General features: G+C 38.4%; 1 protein-coding gene across 1 annotated transcript in view; it reads right to left on the bottom strand.

Annotated features, from left to right (window-relative positions):
- The window catches only part of LOC127412012 (collagen alpha-1(XIII) chain-like), a 154960-nt gene that overhangs the window by 23622 nt on the left and 113586 nt on the right, over window positions 1-17752 (bottom strand). Inside the window, exons 19-24 of the mRNA XM_051648017.1 lie at window positions 14578-14604; window positions 2001-2036; window positions 1864-1908; window positions 1332-1418; window positions 180-206; window positions 15-50 (exon numbers count right to left, since the gene is read on the bottom strand). Of these exons, the coding sequence (XP_051503977.1) occupies window positions 15-50; window positions 180-206; window positions 1332-1418; window positions 1864-1908; window positions 2001-2036; window positions 14578-14604 (258 nt within the window). The remainder of the gene's footprint in view (window positions 1-14; window positions 51-179; window positions 207-1331; window positions 1419-1863; window positions 1909-2000; window positions 2037-14577; window positions 14605-17752) is intronic.

Raw genomic sequence — 17752 nt, 5'->3', positions numbered from 1 at the left:
TGGCCTCTACTTACCCTTGGTCCAGATGGGCCATCCTGACCAGGTGCACCCTGCAGGGCAGAAAACATGATTTGCAACACTTTTCTCCAAGGACATAAAATATAACAATATAACACATGCTCTTCTATTGTTGCAATGAACAAGCACTCAGTTTGGTTAATAAAATGCCAATTGCCCACCTTTATGCCTTGATCACCTTTCTCACCCTATGAAAATAATGCAAAAATAAAAACAGACATCCTGTACAGTATAACGGTTCATTAAATACGGTTCAGTATAAAAGTTCATTTTCTGCACACTGGATATACAGTATACAAATAGCAAACTGTTGTTGATTTCATGTTTACTAATGTTTAATGAAAGAGTGTAAATTGGTACATAATACACTTAAAAGTAGGATTTTCATCACAACATGCAATAAGTAATTCAAAGTACCTAAAGTGTAATCTAAATGATTTAGTTACTGATTACAATTTAAATTGTGTAATTTGTAGTCAGAACCAGATTGCATTTCAGAAATAATCTACCCAACATTGGATATACTGTAGAGTGGCCCCAAAATGTAACTGGACACTTTTAAAATGTATGAATGTCATTGCACTAGATCAGGGGTTTTCAAACTGGGGCCCGAAGGTTTGAAAAGGGTGTTTGGGGTCCGCAGAAACTTTTAGAGTATAATTTTTTTTTTTTTATAATGTAAAAAAATTTACATTTACCAAATTTGACATTATCAGTGCTGCCTGACTTATACTACCGGTCAAAAGTTTTGAAACACTTACTCGTTCTTTATTATAATTTTTTTATTCACATTTTAGAATAATAGTAAAGTAATCAAAACTATGGAATAACATAAATGGAACTATGGGAATTATGTTGTGACTAAACAAAATCCAAAATAAATCAAAACTGTGTTGTATTTTAGCATCTTCAAAGTAGTCACCCTTTGCCTAGAATTTACAGACATGTACTCTTGACATTTTCTCAACCAACTTCTTGAGGTATCACCCTGGGATGCTTTTTAAACAGTATTGAAGGAGTTCCCATCTATGTTGGGCACTTATTGGCTGCTTTTCTTTATTATTTGGTCCAAGTCATCAATTTCAAAAACTTTTTTTATTTTTTTATTAAATTTTAGTTTTATAATGAAATAAATTAATATGGTGGCACAATTATATTTTTGTCTACAAAACTAATTTCAAACATTTAAGCATACGCCTTCAGATCAAAAGATTTCTAAGATCATGAGAAACATTTCAGTCAAGTGTTTCAAAACTTTTGACCGGTAGTGTATTCGTTTTGCTTTTTAACAACCAAGAGTTTGGAGAAGGTACCTTGGGTCCAGCTGTTCCTGGTAGTCCTGGGGCACCTGGTTCACCTTTAATGCCATTTCCTGCCGCACTGGGCTCACCTTTCTCTCCCTACCAATAAATAAAGACCTAGGAGTTAACCATGAGAAAACTGATTCAGTGATTTAAGATGCAGTCTGGTGTCAGCATGTTGTTTCCACTTTCAATTAGTGAATCAGCTATGGTACTTAAAAACAGGGAGCAAGCATAAGTAAAACACGAAGTGATATCTAGAAAGTTGGAATGATATGACATGGCAAACAGAATTCATTGTGACACTAAATAACACTAAAATCCAGCAGAATAAACTGCTTAATGCAGATGTGAAGTCACCATTTTACATGTCTTTTGGACATGCATGGGTCAATAAAGTCAAATGATAAGTATTGTCAAAGTGGCTTTATGTGAAATCAAAAACCAAGCATCAATGACAGCAAACTTCAAATTCACACATCAAATGAAACTGTGGGTTTAGCAATTTAGTGAGACACAGTCACAGTGCACATTCGGGGTGTACCTTGTAGCCCCGCTTTCCAGGGATACCAGAAACACCTGCCTGACCCTTTATAGTAAGAGGAAATTCACCATTATAGTTTCATAATTTCATCTGAGCATATGTGTTAAAGACACAATCACACCAAGCCAGGCCTTTACCTTTCGTCCAGGGGCACCTGGAAAACCAGGCTCACCCTGAAGGGTGCAAGATGTCAACAGCAGAAAAACAGAGAAAGAGAGAGAGAGAGAGAGAGAGAGAGAGAGAGAGAGAGAGAGAGAGAGAGAGAGAGAGAGAGAGGAGGAAAACAATGAGAAAAGACCTAAACATGTCCTCCAGTGCTGACCTCTGAAAATCAACACAGGAAACAACATTATACATTTTGCCTGAAAAAGTACTTTGGGGCACGTCACCACTTGTTCTTCATTTGAACCGAAGATCGTTTTCAGTAATTCTTCTGAGTTCACAGTTAGGCAACACAAACCAGAGCTATTTGGAAAAACATTGTTTACATCTATTGTAAACCCTCTTGGGTCTATCAGATGTCATAATTTCTATTGAAGCAATTAGACAGCACACGTTGGTATCAATATTTAGATTGGCATGTTGAAGTTTGTGCGCTCCAGGCACGCAAATAGCTAATCACTAGCAGTGCCGCAATTAGCCGCCCACAATCGGTTTGTTATTAGTAGTAAAGAGCACATGACATTTATTTAATTCATGTCTGTTAGCTCAGACTAATGAGTCGACATCAAGGCAGTGATCTACAGACACAGCTGTGACTGCATGCGGACATTCAAACCATCGGGGCGTTGGGTAATGGGGGGGTGTGGGGTGTGGGGTTGTGGGGTGCTGACTGCTTGAGGCACAATCGTTCTTTCACATGCCATCTCATTCCTCAAGTCTCAGACGCCACTTTACAGCTTCACTGAGAAGGTGAGATGGTTATACATGGCGTGCCTGCATAATGAGGTATTAATTGCCCCCTGGTGTGAAAGCAATTGGATATGTAATTGTAATATATAAGACGGGGCACGCAGAAGAGCATTTTAGCAGTAGAATGCTTTTGGAACAGCATGCAGTCTTGCAGAGTTCTGGGAAATAAAGAGACATCTTTGTAAAATGTGGGGGGTATGGGGTTGGGGATTGGGGTTGGAAATTGGGAGGAAGAGGTAAAAGAGGTTTCAGTAGAAGTGAACTACCTTCACTCCTTGTTTCCCTGGCATTCCAGGCATCCCTAGCTCACCCTGCAAAATCAATCAATTATCAATTACCCATCTTTTCAATCCTTAATCAACCTGACAAAGTCAACATGAAACGCTGTTTGTAACCCACTTTACTTCCATAACCTAATGTATTTCCAGGTAAAACAGAATATTAAACAAGGAAAAATGTATGTTAGCACTTGATTTTATCCACTGGGGACTGATCGGATTGTGAGAAGTGGGCGTTACATATCAGAATGGAGCACGGTAGTTGGATGGCAGGGATTGAAAAAGAAAAGTTTAGGTCACTTTTTCCTTTGCACTGCAACATTTTCTGTGGGTGAAATACAGTCGTCTCAGTGGGAATCCATGCGATCAGAAATTTTAAGGAATTTCCCTACACAAATTTTGCCAGGAGTTCAAGTTTGGTGAACTTCAATAGGTGAATTCGCAATAGCAACATTGACCAATAGAAAGTGGCTTGGTCTGGAAGTGACCTCTATTGTATGGGCAGTGAATTGTACATAGCTACACTAAATATACATCTTTGCACACAAAATTCCGCAGGCGATATACAGTCATCTCAATGGGAATCTGCACAATCATGAATTTTGCCTGATGGACTTCTGATTGTAAAGCAATTTTCCTATGTGAATTTGCATCGTTGACCAGTCGTTGGTTTGGCAGTGCTTCGAACAAACTGTAGCTACACTGAATATTCAGAATGGATGAGGACATCATTTTAACTGAGTTTCTCTATAAATTCACTATCCCAGAGAATAAAATGGAACATAAAAAAAGAGGCAACTTGGCTAGTAGCTTTAGCAGGTTTCACACCATGCCTTTCTCGCAATACATTTTCGCATGCAAAATTTTCCCTTGCAAAAGAATAATGTTACCCTGCCTTCAGAGGGATTCGTGAAGTCAGCCAAGATGTAAACTAATTTCAGAGGGGGAGTGAGTTATTTCATTTTGATTAACAAGGCAAACATCAAGCATAGTGTCAGTTCAGGCAGGTCACAATCTGCTGAAATTCATTGATCATGACGTCTACTAATACAATTCAGACGCTTATCAGGGCAGTCTTATTTAAGTCCTCCATTTATTAATTGCCTTAGCTGCCTTTCCATTGCCAGCCTGATCTCACATAAAATTCAGCACGTGTGTGCCGATTTTTCTTTAGATGAAATCGGTATACGTTGACCGAATTTGAAAACATTGCCTCCAGAGGCTAAAGCGGTAAGTGTTTCAGAGCATATAAACAAGTGTGACATACATATATATCCAGGAGAGTTTGCCAGAAGCCAGTTGTAAAAAGAATTGTTTTCAGCTGAACAGGGTGTAAAACAGTGAAGAGAATTGCTTATTTTATTTAATCTACCCCTCAACCAAATCTAACCCTAACCATTAGTGGAGACAAAATGCAATGTTAGTGATAAAAATGCAACCTCCTTATCACACTTGTGATTGTTTATACAAATGTGATTACTTCCTTGTTTGAATGGCGATTGAACTGTGGTCTCCCATGCAACTGACGCAATGTGCTACAAGTCATGCCATGAGGGAAAGTAATTGCTGTTGAGCCGTTCCAAATATATCTGATGGGAGATAGGGCATGTCAGTGAGTCGGCATACTGTTGCCGATCCTAGGGTACTGGAACTTTCAGAAAGAGCATGCCGAATCATGTGATCATGTTGCCACTGCATAGATGCAAGCTGCACTTAACACCCTACTTCATCCCCAGTTCCACATCTTGCATGGCAGCTTTGCTTTTAGTTTTCTCTACATATGTCTTGTTTTTCTACATTCTAAGACTATAATTTATTTGCTGCACTCTGCACTGTCCATGAATGGCTGCATGGATGGGCGGAGAGTTTGCCCAGAACAGAACCATAACGCCAACACCAACACCAACAGATTGCTTTAATTGTCTATAAGTTAATAAAGTATTAATTCAAGTATTCAAGTCAAGTATTCATTTGACAGAAGTCCTGACTGAAATATATTTTTGGGATAACGTGCACAGATGAATCGTGCACAATAAGACCAGTAACATATGTAATGAAAATAAATAGGATACATTTTGATTTCATGTGGACTTTAAACAGTCGCACATTTATGACCCAAAACCAAAAATCTCATTCATAACTGAAACAAAACACAATTGAAAGATTTTTGCTTTAGCAGTTTGTGAGAATGGGTATTTCCCTGCTAAACAGACCATTGCTATTCTGTTTTACCAGCTAGACCAGCACCAAACCACTATAAACCAGCATGAACCAGCCAAGACCAGCATGGATATCTATGCTGGTCTAAGCTGGTCTTTTCAGCAGGGTTAGAAAACACACAAACAAACACATTAGATGGCCAGCACTCAATCATTGCATTAACTGCCTTACGAGAAGTATTTTACAACATGCCAGGCAAATTCCTGGAAACCCCTATAGAAAACAATGCATGCCATTTAGAGGCTGGCAGCCAGACAGCAAGCACTCTAAGTGTAGGGCAGAGGGCAAAGATGGCATGAAGACTCCAGTGAGTCTGAGCAGGGGGCAGGTGGCAGAGCTTGGCACATCTCGCTTTGACAGGTGCAGTGGTCAGACCTTGGAGAGGGTTGCAGGTTATCAAGAAAGACAGAGAGCACGTGTGTGGCGTGAGAGTGCAGTAATGATCCAAAGAACCCTACTGTGTTTTTGGGCCTGAGATAAGACTGCTGCATGCTCAGCTGCTTTCATAAACACTATGAGACCAATCAGGGACCAAGAAGAGACATCAGGGGTTGGATAAAACCAAAGAGAGAGAGTGGAAGAGTAGTGTGGGGGTTTATGTGTTGACGAAAGATGAAAGACTGTGGCTCCGTGTAATCCTCCAGTTAAACCTTTCAAGGAAAGAGGTCACTGTGAGAGAGCACCTATTTTCTCACCACTCATTTTTTGTTAGAATTAAAAGCAAGAATCTTTCTATTTTGAGAAAGTTAAGAGGCTTGAATACTTATTTTATGCTCCAAGCATGACATTTTTAATAATAACCATGTAGGCTAGTGGGTTTATGTTTCGAAATGTCAACAACTAGCCACCATAGTTATTTATTAAAATATCACGTTTGGAGCATAAAGTAAGTATTCAAGTCTCTTTTCTTAAATTCTTATAGTTGATGCCATTTTTTTGACTTTTCAGCTTATAATTTTGTGTGTGTTCATACAAACACTGTTGTTTGGAGTTGATCGGAGTAGGGCAGGGAAAAAACTTAGTTTTGTACACACAATTCGGAGCATCTAACACACTGATTGCTAAACTACGCATATTTTTGCACAAAGTCCTGTAACATAATACATTTAAATTTTATAAGGAAAAAAAAGGATGGCTTGCACAGCAACCACTTCGCATATAGGTAAAATGTGGTGGTTACATATAGTAATCCCACTGCATATACAGGAATTATCAAATCACATGGTAAAATTGTGGTAAAATCTACTGAAAGTTAAGGATCTTAGTAGTATACAAGGTGTTACATGTGTTGATACATATTCCATTTCAAACACTACTGAATTTATAATCTTATGGGCATATTTGATTGTAATATATTTGATCATATGGCATTTCAAAACATTCTTTTATGTATGCCTCACAAGTTTGGAGGACTTTTTAATCTCTTCTGATGAAATTAAAGTTTTTGGACTAATCAATGCATACCATGACAGTACACTAAGTAATACTTTGCACCAATAAATCCAATAACTTTTAGAGCCACTTAATGTGCAGTGGTCACTTTGAGAAACCACCTCAAATATGGCTCTTGAGCACTAGCCTGCATTATCGAACCTAATGTGTTTTGTAGTTTTGTGGTTCGTTAACCATTTATGCTAATAACATGTAATGTTTGAAAGTAATTGTCAACAAGATCACACAGGAATTATGCTTGTTAGTTACAAATACTGCTTTTCCAAAAATAGTTCCACCTAAAGCCTGACCCAATGTGCAGAATTACGGACAAGCGGCACCATGTTGCAAATGTTCATGCCATGAAAAAAGCAGAAAGTAAAAATACACTATTTCGGTCTCAGTACTGTAGAGTTAGGTTTAGGGTTTGGTTTAGGGTTAGGGGTATTTTCATGTAATTACTTAAATGTTTCCAAAAATCAAACACGTTTTGTCTTTTACGTCACATTGATTCAAGGGTATGACTTCGCATGACTGTAGTTCCAGCTTTGGCCACTAAAGCAGTTCATAAATTCGGAAAGCATAGACCGATTGTAGCAGACAAGCCATTTGACCTTAAGTCGCCGGTTTCTCTGTGTGATCACTCTGATTCTGTGGCTGTGCCTGTGCCTGAAAGGGTTCAGGGAATTAAACAATGTAGAGATGGGTGACCACTTTAGTTGTGACAGAAACTCCTATGCACCCCAGAGTGCATGTTGAAACCAGGAAGCCTCTTTGATCCTCTTCCTTTCCAATCAACTCACACCATTCCAGTCGTCCCCTTTGTCCATCGTCATGCCTCTGTCTACCTTATCCACTTCTATTTTAGCACTAGAGTGAATAACACTTGGTGGGGCAGAGGCCCAGATTGGGAGGAACTGACATAGAGTGCAAGTGATTTATAAGAGCGCTAATCTCTAGGCTACAAACAATGAGGATGCAGCCTTTAGAGTTAAGAGGAACTTTGGGAAGGTGAAGAGAACACTTATCAGCACTGGGGAAAGGGGCTACGTTCTCTGCTGACAAAGTCGATTCCTTAAGGGCGGTTCATAATAATCAATGGCTTAGTTTGGCTACTCTGAAATAGGAGACCGAAGTATATGAGTTTGGCAGTCGAGAAAACAGTCAAAATGACTACCTGTTCATCTGAAAAATTGAAGATGGGTGGAATGTAAAACTTGTCTGAAAACAATTATTGTTTTTGCTCATTTTGTTTGGTGCAAAAACTTACTTTGCTGCACTACTAGAAAACTTTCTTCTATGTTTTAACAATCCTGGTCTGGAGGGGAGTATGTCATTGAGAGGTTTGAGAGTGAAAGTCAAAAAGAGAGAAAAAAAATAGAAGAGAAGAAAGGCAGGCCCCTTTTTAATCTCTGAGGTGCTGCTGGGCAGCTCTTCATATTCACACATCTCTTTCCACTGCACAGTCTTGTCACACCATCCACTTTTATTCTTTCTTCACACAGGAGTCTAATGGCAGGGGTGCTGTGCATGTCTTACAAGTGTGTACTTATGTCAGTGTGTGTGTGTGTGTGTGTGTGTGTGTGTGCGTGTGAACTGAACACAGATGAGGCACACCCTGCTACAGGAGTAAAAACTATAAGAATATAGTTTTTAATGTTTGCTTATCTCCTTTTTATCTCATAAACTTTCAATATTTCACTGCACAAACCACAAATATCTGTTAAGCAAGGCCTAGAACTGACTAATAATGAGAAAGGCAAATGTATTTGAGGGAAGTAAGCAGTTTCTCTCACAAAAAAAGGTACTATAGTGGTACTATGGTACAGTGATGGTATCAACTAGTAAAACCAAGGTACTTTCATATCCCTGCAAAAAAAAAAAACAAACAAACAAAAAAAAAAACATAACATGGGATGCTTTTTTATCCTTTTTGATCTTAATGAGAAAGACTTCTTTGGTCGACCAGCTTTACCAGAAAAAAAGAAAGAAAAAAAAAAGAAAAAAAAAACTGATTTACCAGCCTCACTAGATACATTTGGTTGTGAACAACAAGGCATTGCTAGTCCACCAGTTAGATCAATTTGAAAAACAAAACAAAAAAACATGGTAGTACCATAGTACATATCCAAAAAACATGGTAGTATCATAGTACATGTCCAAAAAACCTGGTATTACCATGGTACTCATCCAAAAAACATTGCTAGTCCACCAGTTAAACCAATAATAATAATTTAAAAAAACATTGTAGTACCATGGTACTTGTCCAGAAAACATGGTAGTATCATGGTACATCCAAAAATCATGGTTAAAAAAAAGGGCAGTTTTCAATCAAATCTCTGCCTATCTCTCACAGAACAAGCTGCTGGATGACAATCAGTCAGGTTTCAAAAGTGGACACTCCACCGAGACTGCCCTGCTGTCTGTCACTGAGTCGCTGAGATGGGCGAAAGCTGAATCCAGATCATCCGTCCTGATTCTGCTGGACCTTTCTGCAGCCTTTGACACAGTCAACCATCAGATTTTACTCTCTACCCTCTCCTCGCTGGGCATCACAGGAACTGTGCTTGACTGGTTTAACTCCTATCTCTCAGGTAGGTCCTTCAAGGTAGCCTGGAGAGGTGAGGTATCCAAGCCTCATCAGCTACTTACTGGGGTACCTCAGGGATCAGTGCGTGGGCCACTTCTTTTCTCTATTTACACAACATCACTGGGACCCATCATTCAGGCACATGGTTTCTCTTACCACTGCTAAGCTGATGACACGCAACTCGTCTTTCCAGCCCAACGACACCACAGTGACTGCTCGAATTTCTGCCTGCCTGGCAGACATCTCGGCCTGGATAAAGGAGCACCAACTGCAACTCAACCCAGCCAAGACTGAACTCCTTGTCTTTCCAGCCAACCCTGCTGTTGAACACAACATCACCGTGCTGCTGGGTGCAACTACAGTAACGCCTTACAAATCGGTCAGAAATCGAGGGGTAACCATCGACAACAGACTAAATTTCACAGACCACATCTCAAAGACCGCAAGATCATGTAGATTTACACTCTACAATATCATGAAGATAAGACCCTTCCTCTCTGAACATGCCATACAACTGCTTGTCCAGTCACTTGTCATAACTAGACTGGACTACTGTAACACCCTCATTGCAGGCCTCCCTGCATGTGCAATTAGACCCCTGCAAATTATCCAGAATGCAGCAGCACGCGCATGTTACACCACTCCTTGTCTCTCTCCACTGGCTGCCGGTTGATGCACGTATCAAATTCAAGGCTCTGATGCTGGCATACAGAACAGTCACTGGGTCTGCTCCAGCATACCTAAAATCTTTTATGCAGAGCTACGCGCCCACTAGAAGCCTGCGGTCGGCTAAGGAACGTCGCCTTGTTGTACCAACACAAAGAGGCACCAAAACACTTTCCTGGACTTTCAGCTTCATCATACCACGTTGGTGGAACGACCTTCCCAACTCCATCCGTGAAGCTGACTCACTCTCTGTCTTCAAAAAACAACTAAAAACACATCTTTTCCATGAGCACTTAACCAGTCATTAAAAAAAAAATAAAAAATTCCTGTTGCACTTTAGTCTGTTTTGAATACTATTCTGATGCTAGTGAAATTTTGTAATATGGCACTTTTCATACCACTGTCTCCTTAAGATGATTCGCTTATATTTTCCTCTTTTGTAAGTAGCTCTGGATAAAAGCGTCTGCCAAATGAATAAATGTAATGTAAATGTAATGGTATTATCATAGTACATGTCCAAAAAACACTGCTAGTCCACCAGTTAAACCAATATGAAAAAAAAAAAATATATAAAAAATGGTAGTACCATGGTACTTGTCCAAAAAACATGGTAGTACTATGGTATGTCCAAAAATATGGTATTACCATAGTACATATCCAAAAAACGTGGTAGTACCATGGTACATGTTCAAAAAACATGGTATTACCATGGTACATAACCAGAATACATGGTATTACCATAGTACATATACAAAAAACATGGTAGTACCATGGTACATGTTCAAAAAACATGTTAGTACCACAGTACATGTCCAAAAACATGGTATAACCTTTGTACATGTTCAAAAAAACATGGTATTACCATGGTACTTGTTCAAAAAACATGGTATTACCATGGTACATGTCCAAAAAACATGGTATTACCAAGGTACATGTCCAAAAAATATGGTAGTACCATGGTACATGTCCAAAAAAGGTATTAGTACCATAGTACATGTCCAAAAGCATGGTATCACCATGGTACTTGACCAAAAAACATGGTAGCATTATGGTACATCCAAAAATAAACCCCCTTCAGCAGCCCCTCACTCCCCTGCTAAAAAACCACGCTACATGGTTGGAGATGAGATGGCTGGTGGACTTCAGGGCACCCACTTTTTTGTGTGGGCTCTTCGTGCCGCCCCCGGCAAGATGTCGCCCATGCCTAAATCCGCCCCTGCAATTAGAGGTGGTGATAAAGCTGTATGTATGTACATTTCTAAATATAGCACTGCTACAGATGCGTTTTTTCATCTGTCAGTTTCACAGCTGGTACTGTACGTCTGCTGAGACTGATGTAGAAAACATTCATATAATCAAATGCACACATGATACACTGAAATACAGAAACACAAGGCATTTCCATAACAACGGACCTGTAACAATCAAAGAACACAACAGCGTGTGTTTGGCAAGGGGAATGGCAGGTTACAAAAATAAGTGTGCTAAGTCCATCAGGCCGTATGTAACGGGGGACTCTCCACAAACAGCAGCATTAGAAGCCTCTAAATCAGAGACACAGGTGCTCAGATGAAGGAAAGAGAGACATTTCTTGTGCTCCGGCTTGTTTTTCTCCTAGCATGCAATCCCTCTGGTCTCCCAGCATGACTCAGGTACTGAATCTTCTAGTCTTGGTTCACATTCTTGGTTTAGATGTAAAGCGTTTGTCCTGTCCTAAATGGAGCCCTTAGTCCAGCCGACAGTCCTCCAAGTCCAGACTTTTGTGATACAAGTGCACTAGTCCAATGCAAGTGAATGGTGACCAAAACTTTAAAGCTCCAAAAAGCATATAAAGGCAGCTTAAAAGTCATCCATAAGACTCTAGTGGTTTAATTCATGTCTTTTCCAGCAATCTAATTGACTTTGGGCAAAAACATACCAAAATATAACTCATTTTTCACTATTAATCTTGACATCAGTCTCCTTGGCGATCATGGTTTCAAACTCAATTACACTTCCTAGCACCATCTAGCAGTCTGCTGATGTGTCAAGCTCAAGGAGACTGCAATGGCAATATGTACAGTGAAAAAGGAGTTATATTTTGGTCTGTTCTCACCCAAAATCGATTAGATTTCTGAAGAAGACATGGATTAAATCACTGGAGTCTTATGGATTCTTTTATGCTGCCTTTATGTGCTTTTTTGGAGCTTCAAAGTTTTTGACCCTATTCACTGAGTGCTTTTTTCCAGCACAATTCGAATACAAGACAAGTGGCAATAAATTTATAAAGACTCTGATCTAAAGGAAACCTCTGATCCTGTGAGCATCAGGACTTTCATTGTGGGGCTCTACAGGGTGGTCCTGAGACAAGAGACAGGAGTACAGGGAGACGTGGTGTATGAGGAGGAAATGAAAATTCCATCAAACTCTGGCTAGTCCCGCAGAGGGAGTTCTTCGGGACACAGACTCCACATAAGAAGTCAGGCCCATGGACTCAAGCCTCTGTTTACACCCTCCATTGATAAGAGCACAGGGTTTTATTGAATGGGGTGATGTTATAATTTTTTCTTTTAGTTATTTCCTTAAGGGTATAATGTTAGTTTCTTTTCTTTCTTTCTTTTGTTTTTTTTGTTTTTTTTTGCCACCAAAACTGTCATAATTTAGTTTTACTTGATTTAAGTGTAATAAAATCAGAGATTAAGTTTTTTACAGCATTTAACAGAATACAAGATTAAACGGCATTACATCGTCATGACAATGAAGTCTTGATTTTGGATATAACTTTTTACCTACAAGGTTAGTAAACAATTTTATCACACTAAAAATCGTATAATGTTTACGACATTAAAATAATGTTAACACGTATAATGTTTACGTTTTGTGGCTATACTTTTCTTATAGTGTGTATTTTAATGTTTGAAGATTCCACCAGCAGGTGGTAATAAAGTTTATGTCCAAACTCTGAAAATATAGTGGAACATTAAATTATGTCTCTGGCGATCACTGTTGTAGCCGTTTTAATGAAACAAATATTTATGAGATTTGTGTTAATCTATTAACTATTTATTTTTCATTTATTATAATTATTATGGTTTTTTGTGTGTGTGTGTGGATTTTTCCCCAAGGACGCTTTTAAGTCCTTGTGATTGCGTAGTGATTCGCCTCAATCCGGTGGCAGAAGACGAATCACAGCTGCCTCTGCATCTGAGACCGCCAACCCGTGCATCTCATCATGTAGCTTGTTGAGCGCGTTGCCACGGAGACATAGTGCGTGTGGAGGTTTCACACCATCCACCATGGCATCCACACTCAACTCACCACGCGCCCCACCGAGAACAAACCACATTATAGAGACCACGAGGAGGTTACCCCATGTGACTCTACCCTCCCTAGCAACCGGGCCAATTTGGTTTGCTTGGTTAGGAGACCTGGCTGGAGTAATTCAGCACACCCTGGGATTCGAACTAGCAAGCTCCAGGGGTGGTAGCCAGCGTCTTTACCACTGAGCTACCCAGGCCCCTCATAATTATTATGTTTATATTTACAATTGTATTTATGATTTAATTTGTATTCATATTTTTCCACCTATTGTCATAGAGTGATTTTTTAAGTCACTGCAAAAGAGGCCAGTGGAAGAAGTTGGAGAGGGTAAAATGTTTGGATTTTACGGAAGGTGGATATATATGATTTTTCTGACCACTCCGTTATTTTGATTACATTTTTGATTAGTTTGAAGTGTAATTTGAATATAGAAATACTTTTTGGTTAATTTTTTTGGTGTATAAAAAAATGCATTTAATTTTTAAAGCAAAATCGACCGATTGAAGTGAAGTGCGTGCAAACCTCCACAGCCTAACGTGAAAGGCCGATACAATCACTGTTAATTCTAGCCATGATTTGTGTGTCATTTGATCAATATGATTAATAATACTTGCATTCTTTATAATTTAATGGAGACTTTATCCAAATTCTGACAGGAACCACATTTTCTATGTGTATAAAAGGAGAAAGTCACTGTCATAAAAATATGCCCGACATTCAACCTGTTCAACTACCTGTAAATGCACAAAAGAACGCAAGTCCGCATTTCTATTCTTTTAATTCATTGCAAACATTCCATTTACACTACCAACTTCTGATGAATGTGCTGTCTTTGTTTATATCGCTTGTTCTTGACAGGGAATGGACTATATAATTGGACGGAGACGGTGCAATAACCTCAGAATTAAATTGCACTTGACCCAGCCCATTAGCACTTTGCACACGCAATTTTGCCAAATTCACTTGCACCTGAACTTAGCGCATGCTTGCACAAAAATACCAAAACTTAATGGTCATGCCTAATGACTTTGCACTGGCTGAACTAAAATAGGGCCCTATGCCACAAGTGCTATCAATTGAGCTTAACTTGTATTGAACCTGGAACATTCCTTTAAGCTGAAATTTTGGACTGTTAAAAAATAAGCTGGGATTTCTAAAGCTAACAAAGCACAAATTTATGTTTGATTACAATAAACCCCAAATTTGACATTAGAATCAAAACTCACAAATGAAAAATCTGAGATTTGCATGCACAGAACTCTTCATTTTTACATGACAGAAAGAATATATATAGCAAGAACAATCTTTGCCTCTTACCTTCAGCCCTTGATCTCCTTTAATACCCTACAGAGAAAAAGTCAATAAATTGATCAGTATGCCATACATTGCAAAAACAGCATCAACAAATTCAACAAGGTTCTAGTTGTCTTGCTATTCCTCACTCTGAAATAGCTGTCTCAATTGCAACTAATTTATATCTATAAGAGCAACTTAGCAACCTTTAAGTCAGCCAAAAATTGAAACAGAGTTTGTGTTCAAGACATCACTTATCTAAACAAACTGTTCAATTTCCTGTTTGGTGGTGGAATTATACGAACAAACATATAAATGCTGTATGGATTGGCAGCGTCGAGTTAATAGCAAAACATCCATGAATAGTAATTAAAACAAAAATAAAGCCTCAGGGGTGGAAGACAAAGTCAGCCGTTGATAATTGGTATTGGTAATGCGCCGGATAACACGTGTCTCCTCTGATTTGAACCTTTTAATTGTAAAGCCATTGACTTGGACCTTTGCCTGTCTGACATGTAAAGATGTATCTTTTCCAAGAAGTCATGAGAGGCCAGAGACAACCTCAGTGCACAGGGAACAACACATAAATCTCTGGTTTTGTGAGTATTATGAACAACAATTGAAAGTATCCACAAGGTGGTGCAGTTGTGCAAAAATAACTACATGGCTATGTTTGAAATGTAATACTAGCTGTATAGTAAATAAAACAGTAGACATTATTCCACAATAAACATTCCACACACTAGTATGCTATATTGTTGTCACATGACCTAACAGAGCTGTTCACCCATGATATGAATTTGTAGGTGAACTCGAAAGGCTAATTCGCAATGGGCTTCCTAAGGAATTTCCTATGGGTTTTCAAAATGGGGTTTTTAAATTTGAGTAAAAGAAGGTCTGTGGTTAACATTACTTGAAGATACTTGGGACATTAAAATTACACACAGTCACACCTCAAACAACTGCTAATACCTATTGCATCCAATCAATATCCATCATCTTGGATTTAGTTATTTTGGATTTAATATTTTTTGTATTAAGATATAAAGTCATAAACTCTTGGTGTTCTTAACAAATAATCTCAATAGAGATGCTAAGAATTGTGACAGTACTTCCGGTTCATTTACCACATTTGAAATGGAAGCTGAAGTTGGGCATACTGCACACTACACTATACATTATTTTATGCAATGTGCTTTGTACATGTGCTGCACATTTTGGCAAATGTAGTAGGCTGTTCCATGCATACTGAAAATTTGCAAACTGTGCACTGTATACATACTGTATAAGTATGGTAGTATGCTAATCTGAACATCTCTGATTTAGTGAAAAAGATAAAGGGAATGCTTACATCCAGGGCCGCTGGAACCGGAACTTTTAGCCTACACTTCAACGGAATTTTGGTTGACATAAAAATATGCGCACTTCTGGTGCACACATTAATAGTAGCAAAGCATGGGAATTGACTAAAAAGGAGTGACTACTAGCTGCTTTGAGTCATTGCTTTCCTATTCTTGATAAAAATACTCAAAACTGACGTCTCCCTAAAGCAATGAAAAGGTCTGGCATCAGCAAACTTTAACAAGTTATAAGCGCTTTAGAAACACGCTTCATAAAGCTTTGAAACCTGAACAAACAATTTGTACCAAGTACATCACACTGGTCAAGTTAAGTAATTTCACCAGCAGGTGTTGCTACTGTGTGGTGGAATAAGTGCTTTAAAACACAGAAACATTTATCAAATCATTTACCAAATCAATTGATTCACTTGATTCACAGCTTCAAAAAGCTTTGTATTAACTGTCATTATGTCAAACAGTATCACAACTAACTCAAAGGAATTCTAATCTCAGCCACGGTAAAAAAACAACAACAAAAAAAACATGTCATACATAAAACGACATAATTAACATTAAACGAAACTTAAAACATAACTATATCCACTAATAATTTTAAATGTTAATTAATAACACCCACAAACCATCCCCAAAACCTCAAGAGATGTACCTCATTAATTATGTAATGACAACAGCCAATAGCAAGTCCTCAAGCATAAACAACAACAGACGTTTAAGTATATTCCTGGTAAGGACTATAATTCATTTTAGCATCTGATATTCATTGAAATAGGTAAACATGCCATTTGGCCCTTTGCACAAAGAAAAGTGAAAAAAAATGCAGACGTATGATCGGTCTTTAACCACTGATCTACAAACGCCCCCGGATCCTGAATAAAATAAGCCAGGAATGAATGAAATTGGATGAGGACACGCTGGCTGTCACTGCCATTCTATGTTTTTGTAGACGCGTATTGAACCATACGGAGATGTTCCGTTATACACAAGGCCAGATGTTTATGTAAGTAGTTATAACTTGCATGATATGACTAATATGATAGTCGTAGAATGACCATATACTGTTTGCACAGTATTATCAAGCTAAACTGTTTGCACAATTTTATCAAGCTTATCAAGTAAAATAATGGTGTTTTAAAACCTATGTGGGTTTTGTGTTATTCTTCTTTCAAGAGGGAAATTTTATTTAATTCACAGTAAGACAAGATTAATATCGAAGATCAGTCATAAAATCAGCAGAATTAGACAAAGTAGGATAGTGAACAAATATTGCTTTCTATCCCATAATTGGGGATGAGGAAATAACTTTAACCCTTACCTGTTCAAGTCACACAATGTAAAATGCAATATACTGCTTTAAAAAGGTATAAAACACAGGGCATATTATGCTTGTGTAACGTTGTTGAATGCAGATACAAACAATAAAATGATTATTAAACTATTTAGACACATAAAAAAAGAAGGACCGATACACAAGAACACGCAGTTGAACTAATACAGTTTTTCAGTAGTATCCGAAACCGAAGACAGCTGCCTCATCAAAGGTATGTGTGAACTGTGAATATAATGACAAGTGTATTGCCAGTCTCTCTCTGTTTCAGCACGAAAGCAGATTTGAACCTCTTTAGTTAGATTACTTCAACATTTTAACTGTGTATGTTGATAAATAACTAGTCAGTCACTGTGATTTTGACAATCTTGGAAGCTGGTCTAGTATTAATTGGCCATATTATTATTATTATTATTATTTATAAATTGGCCATATTGACTGCAGAATGTTGTGATGACATCACAACTAGCCCAGTTTCCTGCTCCCCCACTGGTGCTTACATCCCACCTGAGCC

This window comes from Myxocyprinus asiaticus, chromosome 21, assembly GCF_019703515.2.
Source record: "Myxocyprinus asiaticus isolate MX2 ecotype Aquarium Trade chromosome 21, UBuf_Myxa_2, whole genome shotgun sequence".
In the NCBI taxonomy this organism is placed as follows: Eukaryota; Metazoa; Chordata; class Actinopteri; order Cypriniformes; family Catostomidae; genus Myxocyprinus; species Myxocyprinus asiaticus.
The sequence above is the reverse complement of the archived record's forward strand: the minus strand, read 5'-3'. Positions and strand labels throughout refer to the sequence as shown.